The 24,832-nt window shown below is 44.8% G+C and overlaps 1 protein-coding gene across 1 annotated transcript in view; it reads right to left on the bottom strand.

Annotated features, from left to right (window-relative positions):
- The window catches only part of SERHL2 (serine hydrolase like 2), a 309,035-nt gene that overhangs the window by 272,241 nt on the left and 11,962 nt on the right, over window positions 1–24,832 (bottom strand). Inside the window, exon 2 of the mRNA XM_063940393.1 lies at window positions 4,454–4,488. Within this exon, the coding sequence (XP_063796463.1) occupies window positions 4,454–4,472 (19 nt within the window). The 5' untranslated portion in view covers window positions 4,473–4,488. The remainder of the gene's footprint in view (window positions 1–4,453; window positions 4,489–24,832) is intronic.

Below are 24,832 nucleotides of genomic sequence, written 5' to 3'. Positions count from 1 at the left end.
TATTGGTCGACAGGGTTTCTTGGTCAACATGGTCTCTAGGTCGATATGTTCAAGGTCGACAGGTCAAAAGATCGACACGAGTTTCACAATTAATTTTTTTTAACGTTTTCATACTTAACGATCCACGCGGACTACGATTGGGAATAGCGATGGGACATGGTACACTACTTGGGGTTCCCGGTCACTCTACGAAGAAAACGACACCCAAAAAAAATTAAAATCTCATGTCGACATTTTGACCTGTCGACCTAGAGACCCTGTCGACCTAGAATCCCTGTAAACCTAGTTACTGTCGACCAATAGTGGTCGACCTAGTTACTATCTACCTTCCATACCACACTCCCATTTTGGATGTAGTATGGGCTTAGTTAGCAGGGAATGCCAGTGATTTTATCCATCTGATCTGCTGCATAGCCCCAAAACTTTCCAAAATCGTGGTGACTACCTTAAACACTTGATGCTTTGCGGGGCCTGAAGAACTATGTGGGTAATTCAGACCTAAACGTCATTGTGCGAATTCGCAAGGCGGACGATTATCGATTGACTGCACATGCGTACGGATCGTAGTTCACACGCGTGAAGCCAAACGGAAAAAAAATCAAGCATCTTTTTTTATTACTAGGCGTACGTAAGTTGATTGACAGGAAGCAGGCGTTTGGGGGTGGTAACTGCCCGATTTCTGGGACTGTCCGTAAAAATGCAGGCGTGTCCAAGCGTTTTCTGGGAGGGTGTGTGACGTCAGCTCCGGCCCCGATCAGCCTGTTTTTATAGCACTGTAGGAGTAGGTCCTAGTGCTACCAGCATTCGCAGAGGTTTTCGCATGTACGCAGACATGCACGGGGCGGGTATTCACTGTCTGGGCGGCGACTATCTGATCGAAAACCTCTGCAAATTCGCAGAGGAGAGATCAGGTCTGAATTAGGCCCTATGTCAAGACTTTGGGTGAAGCTTTTCAAGTGGTAACAACACAGGACCCTATATCAGCCCACCTCTACTACATTTTGCACAGGATGGGTATGGGAGACTGATGGTTGGGATACCGCCACCGGGATCCCAACGTTTAGATTGCCAATGGTGGGGGTGCGAGCGCAACAAAGCCTTTAGCGGGCTCGGTGACTCGCCACAGGTTCTATTACCACTCTATGGGTGTCGTGTACACTCACGAGTGGGAATAGTACCTGTTAGCCGGCATGCCGACTGCCTGACTTTCTACCAGGCGGGATTCCGGCATCTGTATAGTGATTGGCGGGGTCACATAACCAACAATAGTCAGGATGACAAATAATTGAAATACATATACAATCTTCTTAGTGATCACTAACCCTAATCTAAAATAGACCCTCTATATGTTAGGTCGACCAGCTTCTGCGTCATCAGTTGGTCTGCCCATAGGAAAGTCTTTCAACAACTAAAATAAAATCCTACCAAGCTCTATTATTATAGATAAATGTCAAACTCATGTCTTTTTTCCCAAGACACCCCAGACCTCCCTTAGATAAGGCTGATTTCGACAGATGTGCTATTCTTTGAGGAGGGAGGTGGAGGAGGGAGCCGCAGCAGCGCAGTGTAATTGGTGGAGGCGCTGCTGCTGCTGTCCCTCTCTTTCACCATAGGCCTTCCTCCGTCGCTGTGAATGCTGGGAAGCGCATCCCAGCATTTACAGCGGCGGAGGACAGCCTATGGTGAAGGAGAGGGACAGCTGCAGCACCGCCTCCACCAATTACACTGCGCTGCTGTGGCTCCCTCCTCCACCTCCCTCCTCCTTCTTCTCCCCTGCCTGGAATCATCATCCGCCATCAAGCTGCACTGAGGAGCCTGACTGCCAGCGGAGACAGTAAGTATAATCTTTTCTTTCTGTCTGTCTGTCTATGTATATATTCTGTCTGTCTGCCACAATGTGTAAAAAGGGGGCGCTGTCTGCCTTAATGTGTAAAAAGGGGACGCTATCTGCCTTAATGTGTAAAAAGGGGACGCTGTCTGCCTTAATGTGTAAAAAGGGGACGCTATCTGCCTTAATGTGTAAAAAGGGGACGCTGTCTGCCTTAATGTGTAAAAAGGGGACGCTATCTGCCTTAATGTGTAAAAAGGGGACGCTGTCTGCCTTAATGTGTAAAAAGGGGACGCTGTCTGCCTTAATGTGTAAAAAGGGGGCGCTGTCTGCCTTAATGTGTAAAAAGGGGGCGCTGTCTGCCTTAATGTGTAAAAAGGGGGCGCTGTCTGCCTTAATGTGTAAAAAGGGGGCGCTGTCTGCCTTAATGTGTAAAAAGGGGGCGCTGTCTGCAGTAATGTGTAAAAAGATTAATCTGTCCGCCGCAATGTGTAAAAGGGGCTCTACCTGGTGTAGTGGTGCTACTGTGCGGCGTAATTTGAATAATGGAGACTACTGTGCACAGTTATATGAATTGGTATTATTTTGTGGCCATGCCCCTATATTTTTTGCGCGCACCTACGGCGCGCCATGCCCCTCTTTTACATAGAGGGGGGGGGCTCCGATGCCATTACTTGCACACAGCGCTAAAATGTCTAGTTACGGCACTGTTGCTAGGTATCCAGTTCCTTGGCCCTGAGCAGGTCCCCCTCACCAGATCGTCTCCAGGGGTGAGGGGGTGGACTTGGATGGGATGGGGGCAAAGCATTTTGTCGCACCTGGGCCCACCGCTCGCTAGCTCTCACATGCTCTCACATGTCTCTACTTTAATAAAAGTTTATGAGAAGAAATTACATTCATCCTCCTCAGTTCCTCCTTGCAGAAGCATCTACTTCTTCCACTAGCACTCACTCAACAGATTCACAAACTCCGCAGTTTGTGACACCTTGCTTTAAACCTTGATTTGGTTAACATTTACAGGTGTATCCAATTAGGTGCGATCCTTTTTCGGACGATAAAAACAGCCTGATAGTGTGATTTCTCACCAATTGTCATTATCATACTATCCAATTATAGTCTGTTTTTTTACAGTCTGTAAAAGGACTCGTGATCCTATGACAGTAGATAGGATCCAGGATAAGTTCTCGATCCCATGTGTTATCGCGGCTCTGACAGCTGCTTATCGCAGATTATGCTTCAGGCACCAGAAGCATAATGATCCATAAGTGCTGCGTGTCGGGGGTTAATTAGATAGCCCTGGTAAATTACCGCAGCTAATTGGATACTGCACAACAATAGCACATACCAAAAATCCGCCAAAAAAGGCACAGCCGCTACTGCATTAGCATCCACCTGTGATTCTGTGTATTTAGTGCTGTGAAATAAATAACTTATGTATTAGCCATTCACTGACAAATGTATCTACATATTTACAAATTTGAGCCTTAATTTTCTTTGATATCAAAGAGAAAAATATGTATACCTTTTTAGTCTTTCTTGAATTTAATCAGTTATGTCTGTATATTGCTAAACTTACGAAAGTGTTTTTTACTCAAGCACATTTTATTGTCTAGTATTAAATGTAGTATACTTTACTAAACAACTATTTCATAGTAAAGACAAACTAATATACTTATATAATATACTTGGGCAGTACGGATGGTGTAATGGTTGCCTACTGCCTCACAGCACTGAGGTCATGGGATCAATTCCCACTATGGCCCTAACTGTCTGGAGTTTGTATATTCTCCCATTGCTTGCGTGGGTTTCCTCCCACAATCCCAAAATATATATTGGTAGGTTAATTGGCTGCCAACAAAATGAACCCTAGCGTGAATGTGCGTGCTTGTAAATGTGATAGGGAATATAGATTGTAAGCTGAGGCAGGAACGGATGTGAATGGTCAAAATATTCTCTGTAAAGCGCTGCGGAATATGTGTGTGCTATGGCCCTCATTCCGAGTTGTTCGCTCGGTAAAAATCTTCGCATCGCAGCGATTTTCCGCTTAATGCGCATGCGCAATGTTCGCACTGCGCCAAGTAAATTTGCTATGCACTTAGTAATTTTACTCACGGCTTTTTCATCGGTCTGGCGATCGTAATGTGATTGACAGGAAATGGGTGTTACTGGGCGGAAACAGGCCGTTTTATGGGCGTGTGGGAAAAAACGCTACCGTTTCCGGAAAAAACGCAGGAGTGGCCGGAGAAACGGAGGAGTGTCTGGGCGAACGCTGGGTGTGTTTGTGACGTCAAACCAGGAACGACAAGCACTGAACTGATCGCAGATGCCGAGTAAGTCTGGAGCTACTCAGAAACTGCTACGAGGTGTGTAATCGCAATATTGCGAATACATCGTTCGCAATTTTAAGATGCTAAGATTCACTCCCAGTAGGCGGCGGCTTAGCGTGTGCAAAGCTGCTAAAATTCACTTGCGAGCGACCAACTCGGAATGAGGGCCTATATAAATAACTGGTAATAAATAATAAAATACTCTAAATAAATCATGAGCAAAGACAATTAATGCAAAAATATAAATGCCATTAATTTCGCATGATCACACAAAGTAAGATAAATGACAGAGCATTACCTTTTAGCAGAGTTGACATGTCTTTGCAGTCCGAGCTGTAAGATGAAACAGCAAAAAAGAAGTGTAAGGAGTTAATCGTTAATCACATTGTACTTGTCTGATCCTGGATCTGGACTATAACCTATGCATGCAATGTGTCAAAATCTTTCACAATCCAGCCTGCATATTTTCATTTTACTATGTACTGTTAATTGAATATTCTTTACAATTACAGTACCTGTACATTCAGGATCAAAAGAATATATGTATTAATGTATTCAAATTAGCTTTACAACTCAGCTCCAAACAAACAATATGCTAACTTTGTATGTAGTAAACTTCAGTCTTATTTACCAATTCCCTTATGCCGGGTACGCGCAGTGCGATGTAGGATACGGCTGATATTGACTACGCGATTTGGCTGGGGGCATGAACCCATGATAAAGTCAATATGGGCCTGTCTGCAGAGTCTATTTTTCCTTGGGATGCCGACCCCGTGGGAACGCGCATCGGCATTGCAAGGTGTTTCCACACGGTGCGATATGCACTGTGTTTTCTACCAATATGGGCTATATAGTCCATATCGGTAGTTATATCACACCGTGATACAATATAACAGTAGTTATATGGTAATTCATTTCACCTCTTTTTGTTTTCAGAGAGGGGGAGAAATGGACATTGAAGGTGGTTATACCATGTGAATATTTTGCCAACAAATTGGATGATTTAGATAAGATTAGCATGGTGCACCACTGACCAACATGCCAAGAATTACCGATATTTACCAGGATTTTTAACCATTTATGGCTGAGAATGCTGGTAGAAGTCAGCGGCTAACATAAATGATGGCGCTGATGGAGTCAGGCCATTCTAATGCAGCAGGGGGCATCTGTAGGAAAAAGACGCCTCCTGCATGTACTGTAGCACTTATCCAAGCGCTGTGTACAAAAACGCAGCATTGGATAACCATCGCAACCACTGATCACATACATTGACCATCTGAGTAAGCCGAAGCTTACTCAGACTGGCCGCCGAAACTTCTTTGCTGGAGCTAGGAATTCAACGTCCAAATAAGCTGAGCTGAGCCTCGGCACACCTTAACAAAAAAAAACAAAAAAAAATGGATCAGCACACTGAGTTTTTCAGAACAGTCCCTGCTCATCCCATGTTATGGGAGAGCTGCGAGCGATCACATGGGACTCGAACTGAGCATGCACAGGCCCAAAAACATTGGAAAGAATGTAAACAATCGGGTCTATGTACATCTCTGAATTAGGTCCTAAATGCATTATAACCAGGGCCGGTTCTACACCTTGTGGCGCCCAGTGCTAAAGTTTCCACTGGCGCCCCCCCAGCAAAACAGTGCGCGCAAAAAAAAAAGTAATAGGGGCATGGCCACAGTTATGCTCCCAGTAGCTGTGCCCCCAGATTTGCCCCAAGTAGTTGTGCCCCCCCAGTTGATTTGCCCCCAGTAGATATGCCCCCTGTAGCTGTGCCCCCAGTAGATATGCCCCCTGTAGCTATGCACCCTGTAGATATGCCCCCTTTAGCTGTGCCCCCAGTAGATATGCCCCCTGTAGATTTGCCCCGTTGCTGTGCCCCCAGTAGTTGTGCCCCCTGTTGCTTTGCCCCCAGTAGTTGTGCCCCCTGTCGCTGTGCCCCCTGTTGCTTTGCCCCCAGTAGTTGTGCCCCCAGTAGTTGTGCCCCCTGTCGCTTTGCCCCCAGTAGTTGTGCCCCCGCTTTCTTTGCCCCCTGTCGCTGTGCCCCCTGTCGCCGCTTACAAACACACACACACAAAAATATAAAAAAACATACTTACCACTGCCCCGCTCCTGCTTCCCGACCACTACTGCTGCTCCGTCTGGCTGCCCGCTCCTCTATGGGAGAGACCTCATGACGTCTCTCCCATAGCAGCGTCGCACAGACACTAGAGGTCAATACTGACCTCTAGTGTCTGTCCCTGGAGCCGGCTGCAGCGGACGCCCACACAGCCCACGGCGTCTGCTGCAGGCGGGGAGCGGGGTGCGGGTAGGCGGCGGTGCCTGCGGGGTGACTGCGGCCGCGCCCCCAGGCCGCAGCGCCCCGGGCGAAGGCACTGCTTGCTGCACCAAGAACCGCTCCTGATTATAACCACTTTAATTGTGCTCCAAACTGAATGCTAAATTGTTACAGTGTTTTCCATTGACAAAGAAAGGGTTAATCCAGTCAAAAGTACAGTTGGAAAGCCCACCTAACACAATGCAAGAAAGTATAAACAAGAAAACTACATCTGCAATATTTTCCCTCACTACTCCTTCTAAACAAGACAAAAAGGAACAGACCAATTTAACTGCACTCTGAATTCTCAAGTCTTAATGGAAAAAATATTCTAACTTGTTCAACCAAAATGTACAGCCATTTGAAAAAAATTGGGTCTTATGCTGTTTGTGGAGACTATGTAATCACTCTGTCAAAGTCGAAAAATATTGCAGAACACACATCACGTACAAACTGCACACACATGCCCACTGCGCGTGCACTTATTCTGCCGTGCGTGCACATATCCGCAATTTGCGTATGGTCGGTCCTGCGCATCGATGCGTGGTATGGGTATTTACGGCAGAGTTTGTGTACGCATGGAGGGTCATCAGAACACATTACATATTTAATCCAAATAGTGCACAATGTACACATAGTCTCCCTGCACCACATCAGAAAGTTATAGCTGTTTAAATGGTTGCAGAACAAAGGGATTCACCTTTACAGGATAAGAGGGGACAGACTAAGGTTATAAGGTGGTATTTGGTATTCAGCTGTAGGGTATATTAAGGGTAACATTCCGGTGTTGGTCTGCGGAAGATCGCATGTTCCTGCGGATAGTTATGTGCAGAAGCAGAATATAGATATAAACTGTATTTACTGTATATTATGTATGCGGCGGGAATCCAGAGGAGACCACCCACAAGAGCAGTTGAGAAAGACATCGCCTACCTTTTCAAATCAACCTATGACCTCTCCTGTACTGTAAAAGTGCATTCCTGTGTCCAATGGACAAAGGGATTACAGTATCCGTTGTATTGCTTTTGGAAGAATTGTATAAATAAAGCCTGCTGCAGCCTGGCCTGACACAAGACTCACAACGTTATCTATTTGATGACGGAGGACCGGTTCGGGAAGCGCACGCGAATATACTCACGTATGTACATTGACTGTAGCCATTATTCTGTTATATTGTCTTTTATTGTAGTGTATAATTTGTATTGTAAACCCCCTTTCAGAAATAATCCACTGTGGTGTCGGAACCCAGCGGTAAAATTACAATTGGTGTCGTGTCCTCATCGCCCTGCTAAGGTTTAAAGTGTATTATTATTGCATAGCATTGCTGTAGAAGGTTTAAAGTGTATCTCTGGGTGTGTATGCGCTGTGAGTACTTTGTACCGTCAGCGCGGCGTGTGTACGCAAAGTCCGTACACTGTACGGGACTCTGTACGCTAATAGCGTAAAAGGTGCGTAGAGTGTGAATTAAGTATAGCGGCCGCAGCGGCTAAAAGGTTTAAAGTGTATTTAAGGTATGTTTAAGGTATAGCTTTCATTCCTGTAAAGATAATCAGCTTTATCAATTGGGGGCTCTCCGGTTTTCCACATTTTTACTGCTTAACAGGTCACAAACAGACTTAATCTATCAGCATAAGGGTGGACAGGGATCCTACGTATCCTTTTCTTGGTCGGTGGATGCACTGAAAACCCTACTTAATTGCTGATCAGATGGTGTCTGCTCTGTATGATTTGTAGGGATGCTGATAGAACTCGTAAGGTAAGCAGAAAAAAAGCTATTTAAAATCTGTGAATTTATTTTTGCCGCCAAATGCGTACACAACAAAAGCGTACACCCATACTCTGTGCATACTCTCCCACATTGTTGCCATAACATTCAGATTACTAGATTCATAATATAAATATTAAGGAAGTAAGTGTAAAACACAAACGCAGTCTGGCCTAGTTATAAGGGTTTATACAGAAAAGAAACTGTGTGGCGTGTTAAGTGAGCGATTATAGTTAATATTGCTCACATTTATAGAAATTGTGTGAGTTGTTTTATTGCGTCCGCGCATTGGTACATGTGGTACGGAACGTGAGGACAGCGTACACAAAACATGCACGTAGCGCAAGGCCACACACGTGGCATAAAGGTACGCACAGTTGCGTAATTACGCAAGCTTGCGTAGCGTTGTGTGCGCATAATAAAACCACACGATAGTTCGTATAGTTTAAAGGTGGGATAGTAGCCACGCTACAATAACACAAGATTGCCCAGTTTCCAAAGTTTAGTATAAAACCCTTATTTACTGTATTGCCTCTGGGAGTAAAGCTGCTTGTCTGGATGATAATTTTCTGTACAGAAAAATAAAGTGTATTTGAGTGAGCGAGTGCAGGAGTGAGTGGATACTGAACCCAAGAACTAGGTGGACTAGGTAGATTGCTAGGTGGTCTAGGTGGACACACTGGGTTAGTAGAGGCCCGGTGGCGTAGGGTTCGCAACCCTGCGTTATTAACTAAGTGGACTAGGTGGTCTTGGTGGACTGAGTGGTATCCCATACAACTCTAGGTGGTCTACAACAATCTTAGGGCATATAGATAACTAGTATCTATAGGCTGTGCTATTGCATCACATGTCCGTTTGTTCTGCATAGCGCAACGTGATATTATTGTGTCACATTTGCTGTGGAAGAGTATACGCAGACGTGATTGTATAGACAAAGGGGTTTTTCTTTGATAAACTTCGGGAAATCTCCCTGGTGGGCTTCACTGGAAAGGGTGAAAGATAGTTATCTAATTTCTCTGTTTTTCACCCTACAAACAATTCCAGTTGAAAGATACCGAAAAGGAAATTTTCACTGCCTCTCTCAGGAAAATATTCCAAACAGAACTTCCACCGAAAGAAATTACGGTGTAAGGTCTGATAGGAGCCCTAAGTTCGGTACATTGCGATCCGCTATCAACAGTGTATCGTTGTATTGGCCAGCGTGGGCGCGAGCGAGTGTAAGGCGCTCAGGTATACTTCCACCGTCTACTTATATTGAGTATTTTGGTGTTTGTGGGAATTTTTTAAAGGTATTAGAAGAGACACACAAATATGGGAGCCAGTTGCTCAAGTAAGAGACGTTTAGACAGGGTTCAGGCAGAATTGTGGCCAAAAGGCTCAGCAAGGTTTATCATGTGTGAAAAATATGGTTTACACACAGAAAGTTTATGTAATGAGTGGATATGTATGACCAACAATGATAGGGTACCATTCCCTAGAGTGGGCAGCTTTGAACCAGAGGTATGAAATACAAAAGGGATTTTTCCCACGCACTCTGCTGGCTGTTAGTAAGAAGAGCTATATACTATGTAATAATAGGAAATTTAGAGCTCTTCGTTACATATGTTTTGCAAAAGATATGATAAGCCTCCAGGCCACTTCACGGCTGCTCTATTACTGGAGGTCCCTATCTAAGCATAGGTCCAGGGCTTGGACCCCACAAAGTCGGCTCAGGCCCGACCACCCCAGGGCAGCACACCATTGAAATACTAAAGTGTTAATATGTGTTAAGAAAGAAGCAGAAGCTATGGGTTAGAAAGTGCTACAAAAATAAGGGTGTTAATAAAATACTCAAAAGAGTAATGTTAGTGAAAAAATAGGAGTGTTACATAAGTGCTAAATAAATAATATGGCATGCTACCCCAAGGTGGCCCAGCCCCACCAGACCTGGGGGGTACCACTCCCCAAACCCATGCACAGCATAATAATAATAACATCCACTATGGGTCATACAATTGCTTAATGTATGGCCACATGATAATGGCACATACAGAACATATCCAGATTGAGAGCTAGTTTACCTGGAGGCACCCCTGTATCCTCCAAATGGCACCACAGGACCCAGCATGCCCTCCTAATGCTGGCTCCATCTATGCCTCTCTGAACTGCAATAAATAGTGGAAAACTGCTCTAATCAAGCTGGTAACAATCCCCAGGTGCTGCGGGAGGGGGTTACTCTAGACAAGAAATACAAAAGGGATTTTTCCCACGCACTCTGCTGGCTGTTAGTAAGAAGAGCTATATACTATGTAATAATAGGAAATTTAGAGCTCTTCGTTACATATGTTTTGCAAAAGATATGATAAGCCTCCAGGCCACTTCACGGCTGCTCTATACTCTTTTGAGTATTTTATTAACACCCTTATTTTTGTAGCACTTTCTAACCCATAGCTTCTGCTTCTTTCTTAACACATATTAACACTTTAGTATTTCAATGGTGTGCTGCCCTGGGGTGGTCGGGCCTGAGCCGACTTTGTGGGGTCCAAGCCCTGGACCTATGCTTAGATAGGGACCTCCAGTAATAGAGCAGCCGTGAAGTGGCCTGGAGGCTTATCATATCTTTTGCAAAACATATGTAACGAAGAGCTCTAAATTTCCTATTATTACATAGTATATAGCTCTTCTTACTAACAGCCAGCAGAGTGCGTGGGAAAAATCCCTTTTGTATTTCTTGTCTAGAGTAACCCCCTCCCGCAGCACCTGGGGATTGTTACCAGCTTGATTAGAGCAGTTTTCCACTATTTATTGCAGTTCAGAGAGGCATAGATGGAGCCAGCATTAGGAGGGCATGCTGGGTCCTGTGGTGCCATTTGGAGGATACAGGGGTGCCTCCAGGTAAACTAGCTCTCAATCTGGATATGTTCTGTATGTGCCATTATCATGTGGCCATACATTAAGCAATTGTATGACCCATAGTGGATGTTATTATTATTATGCTGTGCATGGGTTTGGGGAGTGGTACCCCCCAGGTCTGGTGGGGCTGGGCCACCTTGGGGTAGCATGCCATATTATTTATTTAGCACTTATGTAACACTCCTATTTTTTCACTAACATTACTCTTTTGAGTATTTTATTAACACCCTTATTTTTGTAGCACTTTCTAACCCATAGCTTCTGCTTCTTTCTTAACACATATTAACACTTTAGTATTTCAATGGTGTGCTGCCCTGGGGTGGTCGGGCCTGAGCCGACTTTGTGGGGTCCAAGCCCTGGACCTATGCTTAGATAGGGACCTCCAGTAATAGAGCAGCCGTGAAGTGGCCTGGAGGCTTATCATATCTTTTGCAAAACATATGTAATGAAGAGCTCTAAATTTCCTATTATTACATAGTATATAGCTCTTCTTACTAACAGCCAGCAGAGTGCGTGGGAAAAATCCCTTTTGTATTTCTTGTCTAGAGTAACCCCCTCCCGCAGCACCTGGGGATTGTTACCAGCTTGATTAGAGCAGTTTTCCACTATTTATTGCAGTTCAGAGAGGCATAGATGGAGCCAGCATTAGGAGGGCATGCTGGGTCCTGTGGTGCCATTTGGAGGATACAGGGGTGCCTCCAGGTAAACTAGCTCTCAATCTGGATATGTTCTGTATGTGCCATTATCATGTGGCCATACATTAAGCAATTGTATGACCCATAGTGGATGTTATTATTATTATGCTGTGCATGGGTTTGGGGAGTGGTACCCCCCAGGTCTGGTGGGGCTGGGCCACCTTGGGGTAGCATGCCATATTATTTATTTAGCACTTATGTAACACTCCTATTTTTTCACTAACATTACTCTTTTGAGTATTTTATTAACACCCTTATTTTTGTAGCACTTTCTAACCCATAGCTTCTGCTTCTTTCTTAACACATATTAACACTTTAGTATTTCAATGGTGTGCTGCCCTGGGGTGGTCGGGCCTGAGCCGACTTTGTGGGGTCCAAGCCCTGGACCTATGCTTAGATAGGGACCTCCAGTAATAGAGCAGCCGTGAAGTGGCCTGGAGGCTTATCATATCTTTTGCAAAACATATGTAACGAAGAGCTCTAAATTTCCTATTATTACATAGTATATAGCTCTTCTTACTAACAGCCAGCAGAGTGCGTGGGAAAAATCCCTTTTGTATTTCTTGTCTAGAGTAACCCCCTCCCGCAGCACCTGGGGATTGTTACCAGCTTGATTAGAGCAGTTTTCCACTATTTATTGAACCAGAGGTATTACAGAAATTAAGGTTAAGGATATGTCTGATAAAATCCAAGAAACAAAGGATTAAACATACAGACTGTTTAAATTTATGGCAACAGGAGGGGGATATGCAAAAAGGAATTAGCTCGCGCAGCAGGTTCCAAACCTAGCGGGAAAACAATGGCGACGGCACCACCACCACCATAAATTGTTGGGGAGAAAATGGCTACAGGCAATGATACATTGGTACAGAATAAGAGTGTAATTGCAACATGTATTAACACTAACCCTTGCCAGTTGTACCCTGTTTTAAATTTTCCCCAGGACTGCGAACAAGAAGATGAGCCCAGCACGATATCGGCACTCTCTCTAGCAGCCACCATACAAGACACTCAGGTGGGCACGGCCCAACCAACAAGAGCAGTAGTCAGGCCCCCTAGCGGAGGGATAAGCGAGGTCGTGTCCACAGGTAAGTACGGTACGTACATAATGCAGAAACTATAGCACCCCACATTGTAGAATCAAACCAGAATGATGTAATTGAATTAAATCCTGTCAGGGTGATTGCAGTCCCCAATGGGAATACTGACGCTCAGGGAGTCACTCCCATCAGGAACATTTCCATGCATTGTCCCTGGTCCCGGACAGAATTGAGGTCAATTATATCAGAATTTCCCGATCCCAGAAAGGATCTAGTCGCATGCCAGAGGTTCATTAAAGAGTTAGGTAACACCACCGAACCCACAAACAAAGATTGGCGAACAGTGCTACGGGTATGTTTACCCTCCAATATTGACCCCGCGAACTTCATAACTGATTGCAATTTAGACGAAGAAGTACCCATCACTGATGAGTACACTCAGGAGAAGGTACGACAAATCAATCTGCAATTAGGAATATATTTCCCTACTGTTGTCAAATGGAATAAAATCTTTTCCATAAGACAAAAGGAAGGTGAAACGGCATCCGAATATTTCCATAGAGCACTGCAGGAAATGGCTAGATACACTGGGATCGAGGACATTAAAGACAATGCACATCATAGGGAGGTAGCTGTTTCAGTATTAATGGACGGGTTGAAGGAGGCACTCAGAACAAGGGTGCAGACTTCTCTACCAAACTGGAGAGGTATCTCAGTGGCTGCATTGAGAGAGTCCGCTGTCGAGCATGATAGGAACATCATTAAACACAGGGAGTCACAGGGGGAAAAACTGATGACGGTAAGTATACAGGTCCTTATGGCAAAACCCCATCAGCCGAAAACCCGGACCCCTGTTGTTTGGGGCAGACCTAGAACATGTTTCATTTGTAGGAAGGAAGGGCATTTTGCCAAAGACTGTAGGAGTGGTAGAGCGCATAGCCAAGATAGAACCCTAGACAGAGAATACGAACCACACTACTACTCACATAATTGGGATCAGGGACCACATAGGAGAAGTTACGAGCCACATGCAGGGGAAACAAGGAGGTACCCCCCAAGGAGAGATGGGCAGACCTCCGGAAATTCTCAGCTTCCTCCCCCACATATCGTAGCTGCCAACGCGCTGCGGGAGGGTCTCACCACACAATAGGGTTTGGGCCACACCTGTAGTCTGCAGCCAGTGAAGTTGATTGCTAGCCTTTGGTAGTGAACCGGAGGTCACGGTTGATGTAGCTGGTGTACCATTACCTTTTCTTGTAGACACAGGGGCGGCCAGGTCAGTGTTAAATTCAACTGCAGGTATGAAAACCACGGATAAAACAATTTCGGCAATGGGAGTAACAGGAATAGTGCAACACTACCCTTTGAGTAGACCTGCAGAGATTACGATAGGGCCCTTGCAAACCAAGCATTCTTTTTTGCTGGCTGCAGCGGCTCCGACTAACCTGCTTGGAAGAGATTTATTGTGTAAAATGCGGTGCGTCATATACTGTACTCCTGAGGGTGTCTTCTTGGATATACCTGAGAATCACGTTCAGGAAGTGCAAGATATATTAGACACCCCTCAAAGGCTAATGTCGCATTCTGCCATTATAGACAAGTGTCCATCAAAGGTAGAGGAAATTATCTCACAAATACCGGGTTCCCTTTGGACCAAAGATGGACAAGACACTGGATTGATGGCGAATGTAGCTCCGGTAGTAGTGCAAGTAAAAGACGGTAGGATAGCTCCAAAAATCCCTCAGTATCCTCTGAAGCCAGAGGTAGAATTAGGAGTGTACCCCGTCATAGAGCGGCTGCTACAACAGGGCATACTAGTCAGGACGTCCAGCACTGCCAATAGTCCCATCTTCCCTGTGAAAAAGAGTGGGGGGAGGGGTTACAGGCTAGTGCAGGATCTAAGGGGGATAAACAAGATAGTTGAGAGCCAATTCCCCGTAGTGCCCAATCCAGCTGTCCTCCTCATGCAAATTCCCCCTACTGCAAAATTTTTCACTGTCATTGACCTCTGTTCTGCCTTCTTTTCTGTCCCTCTGCACCCTGACAGCCAATACCTCTTTGCATTTACATACAGGGGAGTACTGTACACCTGGACTCGTCTCCCCCAAGGTTTCATTGACAGCCCAAGTATTTTCTCCCAGGCTTTGCATGACTGTTTACAATCCTTTCAACCTGAGAGCGGGTCAGTATTAATACAGTATGTCGATGACTTATTGCTGTGTTCTGATTCACTCGAATCGTCCTTGAAAGACACGAAACAGCTTCTGTTTCACCTTTCCAATACGGGACACAAGGTTTCAAAGGATAAGTTGCAGCTGTGCCAGACGAGGGTAAAATATTTGGGACATTGCTCGACTCAAGGACTTAGACATCTCACCGCTGATAGAATACAGGCGATTCGCGACATGACCCTGCCACAAACCCAACAACAGATCCGCACTTTCCTTGAAATGTGTGGGTACTGCCGAAACTGGATCCCAGGATTCTCCATACTGGCTTTACCTTTGCAAGAAATGGTCTCCTCGAACAAACCAGATCGGATCTCGCACACAGATGAGTCCGAATTGGCCTTTGAGAGACTCAAACAGTGCCTATCACAGGTACCTGCATTAGGTATGCCAGATTTTGGGAAGCCTTTTGAATTATACAGTACAGAAAGTGCAGGGTGCGCAGCAGGAGTCTTAACACAGAGACATGGTGATGCCAGCAGACCGGTAGCTTACTACAGTGCACAGTTGGACACCGTAGCACGGTCTCTCCCCACTTGCTTGCGAAGTGTTGCAGTTACAGCTTTGCTAGTAAGTAAAAGCGAAGACGTAGTGCTAGGACACAACCTGACAATCCATACACCTCATGCAGTATCAGCCTTACTGAACTCCGCCCAAACCAGACATGTCTCATCGGCACGGTTTACAAAGTGGGAATGATCACTGATGGCCCCTGTAAACATCACCATCAAAAGATGCAGCTCACTAAATCCTGCAACTTATCTGCCAAGTGTGCCTGGACAGGCACAAAGTGTGGAGGATGAGAATGATGGTGAAGGAGGATTTAGTGCAGATACTGATACGCATGATTGTATGGAATACCTGAATCAGACTTTCACTGCGAGACCTGTAACATAGTAACATAGTATCTGAGGTTGAAAAAAGACAATTGTCCATCGAGTTCAACCTATTTGTGGTGTCCTATGCATGATGATTTGACTAAAATTTCTGACTGATGCTGCTGTCAGCCATTGCATTTAATCCCTATTTATAGTAACTATAATGCATGACTATGCACCATACCCCTGGATATCCTTTTCCAATAGGAATGTATCTAACCCATTCTTAAAGGTGTTGACAGATTCCGCCATTACAACTCCCTCGGGCAGGGAATTCCAAACACGTATTGTCCTTACCGTGAAAAAGCCTTTACGCCGTATTGTGCGGAATCTCCTCTCCTCTAACCTGAGCGAGTGTCCACGAGTCCTCTGTGTTGATCTAACCAAAAACAGGTCCCGCGCAAGCTCTGTGTATTGTCCCTTTATATATTTGTAGATGTTGATCATATCCCCTCTTAGTCTCCGCTTTTCCAATGTAAACATGCCTAGTCTTTCAAGCCTTTCCTTGTATTCCATCGTCTCCATGCCCTTAATTAGTTTGGTCGCCCTCCTCTGTACCTTTTCAAGCTCCAGGATATCCTTTTTGTAGTACGGTGCCCAGAACTGTACACAGTATTCAAGGTGTGGCCTCACTAGTGATTTATATAACGGGAGTATAATACTCTCGTCCCTAGCATCAATACCCCGTTTTATGCATGCTAATATCTTATTAGCCTTCTTTGCTGCAGTCCTACTTTGGGTACTACTGCTTAGCTTGCTATCTATGAGGACACCTAAGTCCTTTTCCAGTACAGAATCCCCTAATTTTACCCCATTTAGTAGGTAGGTGTAATTTTTGTTCTTGTTACCACAGTGCATTACCTTACACTTGTCTGTGTTGAAGCGCATTCTCCATTTGGCTGCCCATGCTTCTAATTTAACTAAGTCGTTCTGAAGAGACTCAGCATCCTCCTCTGTATTTATAGCCTTACACAATTTGGTATCATCTGCAAAAATTGACACCATGCTCTCTAGACCTTCTGTTAGGTCGTTAATGAAAATATTGAACAATAGCGGTCCTAATACTGAGCCTTGCGGCACACCACTTAGCACTTCAGTCCAAGTTGAAAAAGATCCATTAACCACAACGCGCTGCTTCCTATTATCTAACCAGTTTTTGACCCAAGTGCATATTGTGCTTCCTAGCCCTGATTCTTGTAGCTTGTATATAAGTCTCATGTGTGGTACAGTATCGAACGCTTTGGCAAAGTCTAAAAAGATTACATCCACGTCTTTACCCTGATCTAGGTTTGCGCTTACTGTTTCATAAAAGCCAAGTAAGTTGGTTTGACAGGATCTGTCCTTCATAAACCCATGTTGATTCCTTTTAATGACCTTATTGGTTTCAAGGAACTTCTGAATACTATCTCTTAGAATACCTTCCAATACTTTCCCCACTATAGATGTAAGACTAACTGGTCTATAATTACCTGGTTCAGCTTTACTTCCCTTTTTGAATATAGGCACTACTTCCGCTATACGCCAGTCTTTGGGAACCATACCTGATATAACTGAATCCTCAAAGATCAAAGATAGTGGTTTTGCAAGTTCAGAGTGAAGCTCCATTAGAACCCTTGGATGAATACCATCGGGCCCTGGTGATTTATTGATCTTTAAATGTTTTAATCGGTCACAGACTACTTCCTCGCTTAAATAAGTACCTATCAGTGTGATATTGTCATTATTGAGATTGTGTGTCAGTCCCTGAATTGGGTCCTCTCTAGTGAATACTGTTGAAAAAAACTCATTTAGTGTGTCCGCTATGTCATTATCATTTTTGCTTAAGACTCCCAACTTGTCTTTCAAAGGGCCTATACTCTCCTTTTTTAATCTCTTGCTATTAATGTATTTAAAGAATTTTTTGGGATTCGCTTTGCTTTCCTTTGCTACTAGTTTTTCAGTTTCTACTTTAGCCGCTCTTATTTCCTTTTTGCAATTTTTGTTACATTCCTTATATTGCTGAAATGACTCTGCATCCCCGTCAGATTTGTATTTTTTAAATGCTCGCCTTTTCTTGCCCATAAGTTCCTTAATCTTTTTGTTAAGCCACATCGGTTTATGATTTTTATTCCCTTTTTTGCTACTCATAGGAATATATTTGAGTGTATTTTTAGCTAGCAGGAATTTTAGTACCTCCCATTTCTCCGTAGTATTTTTTCCTACAAACAAACCTTCCCATTCAATATCCCTGAAAAATACCCTCATCATTTCAAAGTTGGCTTTGCTAAAGTTTAAAGTCCTAGTTGAGCCAGTATAGGGCTGTTTGTAGAAACTGATATTGAATGTGACCATATTGTGGTCGCTGTTTCCTATGGATTCCCCTACTATAATACCCGATACCAAATCCTGATTGTTTGTTAATACCAGGTCTAAGATTGCATTGTACCTAGTTGGTTCCTCAATTAGTTGGACTAGGTAGTTATCATTTAGTGTGTTTAAAAACATACTGCCCCTAGCAGTATCACATGAATCGTTTTTCCAGTTTATCTCTGGATAGTTAAAATCTCCCATCACTACTATGTCTCCTACTCCTGCTGCTTTTTCAATTTGCTTTAGTAACAATTCATCATCAGATGCGTTGATACCAGGCGGCCTATAGCATACACCCAATACTAACTTTTTTGTTCCTTTTTCCCTGCATGCAATTTCTACCCATAATGTCTCAACAGTGTCTACAGTCCCCTCCTGACGATCTTCCCATATATTAGGTTTTAAAAACGGCTTTACGTACAGACACACCCCTCCACCCTTTTTATTAAGTCTGTCTCTCCTAAACAGTGTATAGCCCTCTAGATTGACTGTCCAATCATGAGATTCATCCCACCAAGTTTCAGTAATGCCTATAATATCATACTGTTTGCTTGCTGCAAGTATTTCTAGTTCACCCTTTTTACCAGTAATGCTTCTGGCGTTTACATACATACAACTAAGATAAGTATTTTCCCTTGCGTTAGGGACATCTTTCACCTTATGTGGCAAGGATGACCTGTAATCGTCATTGGTTAGTGCTTTGGTAAAATCCCTTTTAGTACCCATGTTAGTAAACTTACCGCCTGCTCTTACCCTCCCCCCAACTTCTCCCCCATTTCGTTTACTACTGCCGTCCCCACTTCTCACTGCATGACCCGTAGTTACTAGCTAAACCCTCCCCCCAGGCTCCTAGTTTAAAATCTCCTCCAACCTTCTAACCATCCTTCCCCCCAGCACCGCTGCCCCCTCCTCAGTCAGGTGCAATCCGTCACGACAAAAGAGATGGCGCCTGACTGAGAAGTCCGCCCAGTGTTCCAGGAACACAAACCCCTCTTTCCTGCACCAATCCCTAAGCCACACATTTACCTCCCTAATCTCCCTCTGCCTCCCTGGACTAGCGCGTGGCACTGGTAATAATTCCGAGAATATTACCTTAGATGTCCTTGCCTTCAGTTTCTTTCCTAAGTCCCTATAGTCTTTCTTAAGGACATCCCACCTTCCGCTAACTTTGTCATTGGTGCCAACGTGCACCAAGACCGCCGGGTCTTTGCCAGCCCCTCCCAACAATCTATCTACCCGGTCCGCGATGTGCCGTACCCGAGCACCCGGGAGACAACAGACTGTACGGCGATCACGGTCCCGGTAGCAGATTGCCCTATCTGCCTTCCTGATGATAGAATCCCCTACCACCACCATTTGACTAGGTACCTCTCTATCTTTTATCCCAACCGCACCAGAGGGACCGCACCTCTGGATGCTAGAGGGAGCAGTCTCCTCCGGCACCGTCATTTCTTCGCTATCATCCTCCGATTCCTCGTCCAATCGGGCAAATTTGTTCGGGTTTGATAGTTCGGAGATGTCGTGCCTCCCCCTCTTTTTCTTCCTTCTAACTGTGACCCAACTGGCTACCTGATCATCATCCTCTTCTACCAGTGACCCCTCCCGCAACTCCTCCACCGTTCTGTCTAAACTACGCTCGAGATTGTGAATCTCCCTCAGTCGCGTAACGGTTTGCTCTAGATCAGTTACCTGGGCTTCCAGGGCAACCGTTCGCACACACCTCGTGCAGATGTATTCACACTGGGCCGGTAGCTCCAGGTGTGCATACATCTTGCACGACATGCACTGAGTGAGGTCCTCAATCACAGCCCCTCCCATATTGTTTGCAAGGTCTAACTCCCTGTTACACTCAAAGAAAAAGCAGCAAAAATAAAAAATAGAAGACAAGCAATATCACTTATACAATAATTAAGCTGGCTTATACTTATCTATCTTTGTGCGGTTCTTGGTCCTTCTATTTTATGCAGCCGTAGTACTCTCTCCTGTGGCACCTATACTCCACTTAGCAGTTGCAGTTGTTCCAGCTCACTGCTCCTCCTTTTCACTCAGCTTCCAGCTCCTGCTAAGAAAAAAAAAAAAAAAACAACCCACTGGAAGGCGTAGACTTTACCTTTTACACCGACGGTAGTTGCCACAGACAGACGGACCCGGGAGACTTGTGTACTGGATACGCAGTCGTAGATGACAGAGGTATCATAGAAGCTGAACCCCTGGGCCCACCGCACTCAGCACAAGTTGCTGAGCTGGTCGCCCTAACCAGAGCGTGTAAATTGGCCAAGGGTAAGTCAGCCAATATACACACAGATTCTAGGTATGCCTTTGGAGTAGGGCATGATTTCGGGGCCCTATGGCGCCTCAGAAATTTCATGACGGCAGCTGGCACACCTGTAGCGCATGCATCCCACATAAAAAGGCTTCTAACAGCGATACAAGAACCAGACAGAGTGGCTGTTATCAAGTGCAAAGCACACACTTACAACCAAGACCCAATCTTACTTGGTAACAGCCGGGCAGACGAAGCTGCTAAATCAGCAGCCAGCACCCCCATACAAACGAACATCACATCACTGATGACATTCAACACAATCAACACACAAAAATTTATTGAAATGCAAAATTTGTGTTCTCTCCAGGAAAAGGCGGTCTGGAGGTCAAAGGGGTATGACCAGGAGTCCTCAGGACTCTGGACAGGTGGACACGGTAAGCCAGTGGCCCCCAGAGCATATCTTCCAAGCTTAGCTGAGGCAGCACACGGTCTGACTCATCTGGGTAAAGAGGGTATGTGTAAGCTGGTGAGAGCCTACTGGTGTGGGCCAGGATTCTCTTCTCATGCGGGTAAGAGAGCAATGACATGTCTTATCTGCTTGAGGAAGAATATTGGAAAGTCAATACCAACAGAACCATCCCATATCCCGCCAACAGACGGCCCTTTTCAGGTAATACAGATTGATTTCATTCAGTTACCACCCTGTAGGAATTTAAAATATGTGTTAGTCTGTATTGATGTATTTTTCAATTGGGTAGAAGCGTTCCCTGCTGCCACAAATACTGCTACGTTCACTGCAAAGAAAATTGTGCAGGAATTTGTGTGTAGATATGGTATCCCTAGAATAATTGAAAGCGATAGGGGTACCCATTTTACAGGTGAAGTCTTTCAGGTAATGTGCAAACTGATGGGAATTAATAGCAACCTGCATACTCCGTACCAACCACAGGCGAGTGCGAAGGTGGAGAGAATGAACAGCACTATTAAGAACAAGCTGAGCAAAGTGATGGCTGAGACTGGATTGTTGTGGCCAGAAGCTTTGCCACTAGTATTGTACAGCATCAGAACCACTCCCAGGTCCACTCTTAACCTATCACCCTTTGAGATTCTTTTTGTCCGACAACCTCATGTAATGATAGACCCCCAGGATGATTTGAAATGCAATAACGAAGTGACTGTAAAATATTTGGTTAGGATGAGCCAGCAGCTGAGGAATCAAAATAGAAATCTAAAGCTGGTGATTCCTGACCTACCGAACAGTAGTTGTCATGACATTGAACCTGGGGATTATGTAATGATTCGAAATTTTCTACGCTCAGGTTTCCTCATTGACAGGTGGGAAGGACCGTACCAAGTCTTGCTAACCAGCACGACAGCATTAAAGGTTGCCGAAAGAGAGACTTGGGTCCACTCGTCCCACTGTAAGAAGGTCGCTGACCCGGAGAGAACCCGTGACAAAGAGCAGAGTGTAGAGAACATCGTATCACTGGAGTGTCTGTTCCGGAAAGGTTGAGAGGCAGTACTGTTGAGACGGCACCTGAGCGCGGAGAACAACAAGACCAGAGGTGGTTGTCGTACCAGTTTTATTTATTTTCTCCATCTCCCACTACCTTCCTTCTCGCCTTCTCTTTCTCCCCCTTCTTGTTTCCCTTCTCTTCCCTTAACAAGATGGACTTACCCCAAGAGACTGCGTTCCGGGTTTTCCTGTTAATCCTGTTGTTGACCAGGACAGTCTGTTTCGGTGAGGGTCCCAGAGAGGTCGAGAAGGGATCTGGAATGGGTTCTGATGGCGAGGATGGATTTGTAGAATCTCAAGAGCAACATATCACTCGAGCAAAGGCGAGTATCAGAAAGTGATCTGGTAGTCAGGGAGCTCGGAGGCACTGTGAAGGGTTATTGTCTGAGGAAAATTGCATTTGTAGGAATTGTGAGAACATAGTCGAGGATGGGTGCATCCAGAGATGTTAGTCCAGCCTTAATATCAACATGGACCATCATCCATTGAGTGATTACCACTCACTAGTGGGTAAGGTCTAAAACCAGACAGAATGCTGGGTGTGCTCACAAGTACCTCAAGGTCAGAGCAAGTCAGGATTAGTACCGTACCCTTTAGCAATAGATGAGGTACTCGAATTACGGGGTGGGAGACCGGTGGACAAGAAATTCAATATTTCTAGGCCCCCTAGCTTGAAGCTCCACCAGTATCATGTAGATAGATCCTTATTATGTTTCAATATTTCCAATTACCGAAAACCGGGAAATTGGGAAGTGACGCGGAATAACCAGACAATGGCCTTTTCGCACAGAGCTGATAGGATACCCATAGACTCTGAACTTGTACGCCAAATAGCCAACAGTGGAAGGTATTTTCGGTATAGGTATACTCGAGGAAGCAAGACTATGTGGGTTGGAGAAGTATCACCAGGGTACTGTGCTCATATCATCCAGCCTGATACTTGTACTGAGCAGATGGGAGAACTAGGGCTTGGGTTTTTCACTTGGAAAGTTTGTAATATGGTAATGTCATATTCTGTCCCCTATGTTCTCCCCGACGATGCCTATTTCATATGTGGGAGGAAGGCATACAAGTGGCTTGCCCCAAGCTCAGAGGGATTGTGTTATGTTGGAAGAGTGTTGCCAGAGGTCATGACCATAACCCATGATAAGATGAAAGATGTTCACCGCAGTGCTCAGGCTCCTTATACTCATACTCACTATGAACACATCGTCAAGAAACACCTCATAGAGAGGACAGAGCACGTCGCCTCTGATTTGATCCACGAATCCACCGGGATTCAATTCCTTCTCGCATTAGACATCACCCGTACTGCCAGAGGAATTATAAATTATAGGTATATCCATGCGCTAGCGAACTTGATACGAGATGTATGACGACACCTTCAGGTATACGGGAAGGGAGTTACAAGCTTACAAGACGGAACTGATCCAGCACAGGATGGTCCTTAATTATATCACAGCCGTGACGGGTGGGTACTGTGTCACTATGGCAACTCAATATGGTTTGAAGTGCTGTACGTATATTACAAACAACACTGACGACCCCACAGAGATTATCGATCAAAAGATGGACGATATCTTGCAGTTGAAGTGGGAGTTCCGGAGGAAACACAACCTTACCCTGACCGCTGTGGGTAATGAGCTGACCGGCTGGGTCTCATGGTTGAACCCACAAAATTGGTTCTCAGGATTAGGAGAGTGGGCTCAAAATGTTATTAGGAGTGTAGGGAAGTTTCTCCTTTGTATCCTGGGAGTCGTCATAATTATTGGCTTGATATTTAGGTGTGTTCTAATTCTGACGCGGCGCAAGCACGGCACAAATTTGCCGAGTTTGAGGAGCGAGGGCATTGTTATAGCAGCAGATTTAATTTACGACCCATCCATAGAGACAGTGTTATGATAAGGATTGCAAATTAATTCCATGGCCTGTTTCTTTCACCCGTTTTTCCTTTGTCTCCCCCTCTGCCCAGATAGACCCATCCGGAAAAGACATCAGCCCTACCCAAGAATGTTTATGTAAATGTTATGTGAATGTATTTTAGATATGTGTCTTATCTTCATCTCTACAACCTTCAGTTAATGACACACATGGTCGACAGATGATATCCACATATACTAGCACTCACATATGTTCCCCATCCATGTATCATCAACTAAATGTGCACCCCATTTGTTGGAACAAGAAGCTGAAAAGAGCTCGGTAGTGTTTGTCGGCCCACTTACAGACCCTTAATACGGGATAAGAAGGATTTAATGTATACTTCGCAATACCTCGAAGCTTATCTAAAACATATACGGCACGATGATACATGCCCCTCAGACATGGATTCATACATACAAGCTTTTTACTATCCCACTAGGTCATACATTTCCCGCCTACAACTCTCCTCCGACCATCCAATCGTCTGTAGATATTGTATTGATATTTTTCTGTTTAGTGATTAGATAGTGGCAGTTATTGGTGACTGCCAAAGGGTGGACTGTCAAAGTCGAAAAATATTGCAGAACACACATCACGTACAAACTGCACACACATGCCCACTGCGCGTGCACTTGTTCTGCCGTGCGTGCACATATCCGCAATTTGCGTATGGTCGCTCCCGCGGATCGACGCGTGGTATGGGTATTTACGGCAGAGTTTGTGTACGCATGGAGGGTCATCAGAACACATTACATATTTAATCCAAATAGTGCACAATGTACACATAGTCTCCTTGAACCACATCAGAAAG

This window comes from Pseudophryne corroboree, chromosome 9, assembly GCF_028390025.1.
Source record: "Pseudophryne corroboree isolate aPseCor3 chromosome 9, aPseCor3.hap2, whole genome shotgun sequence".
Taxonomy (NCBI): Eukaryota; Metazoa; Chordata; class Amphibia; order Anura; family Myobatrachidae; genus Pseudophryne; species Pseudophryne corroboree.
Note: the sequence above shows the minus strand (reverse complement) of the source record. Positions and strands in the feature narration are given on the sequence as shown.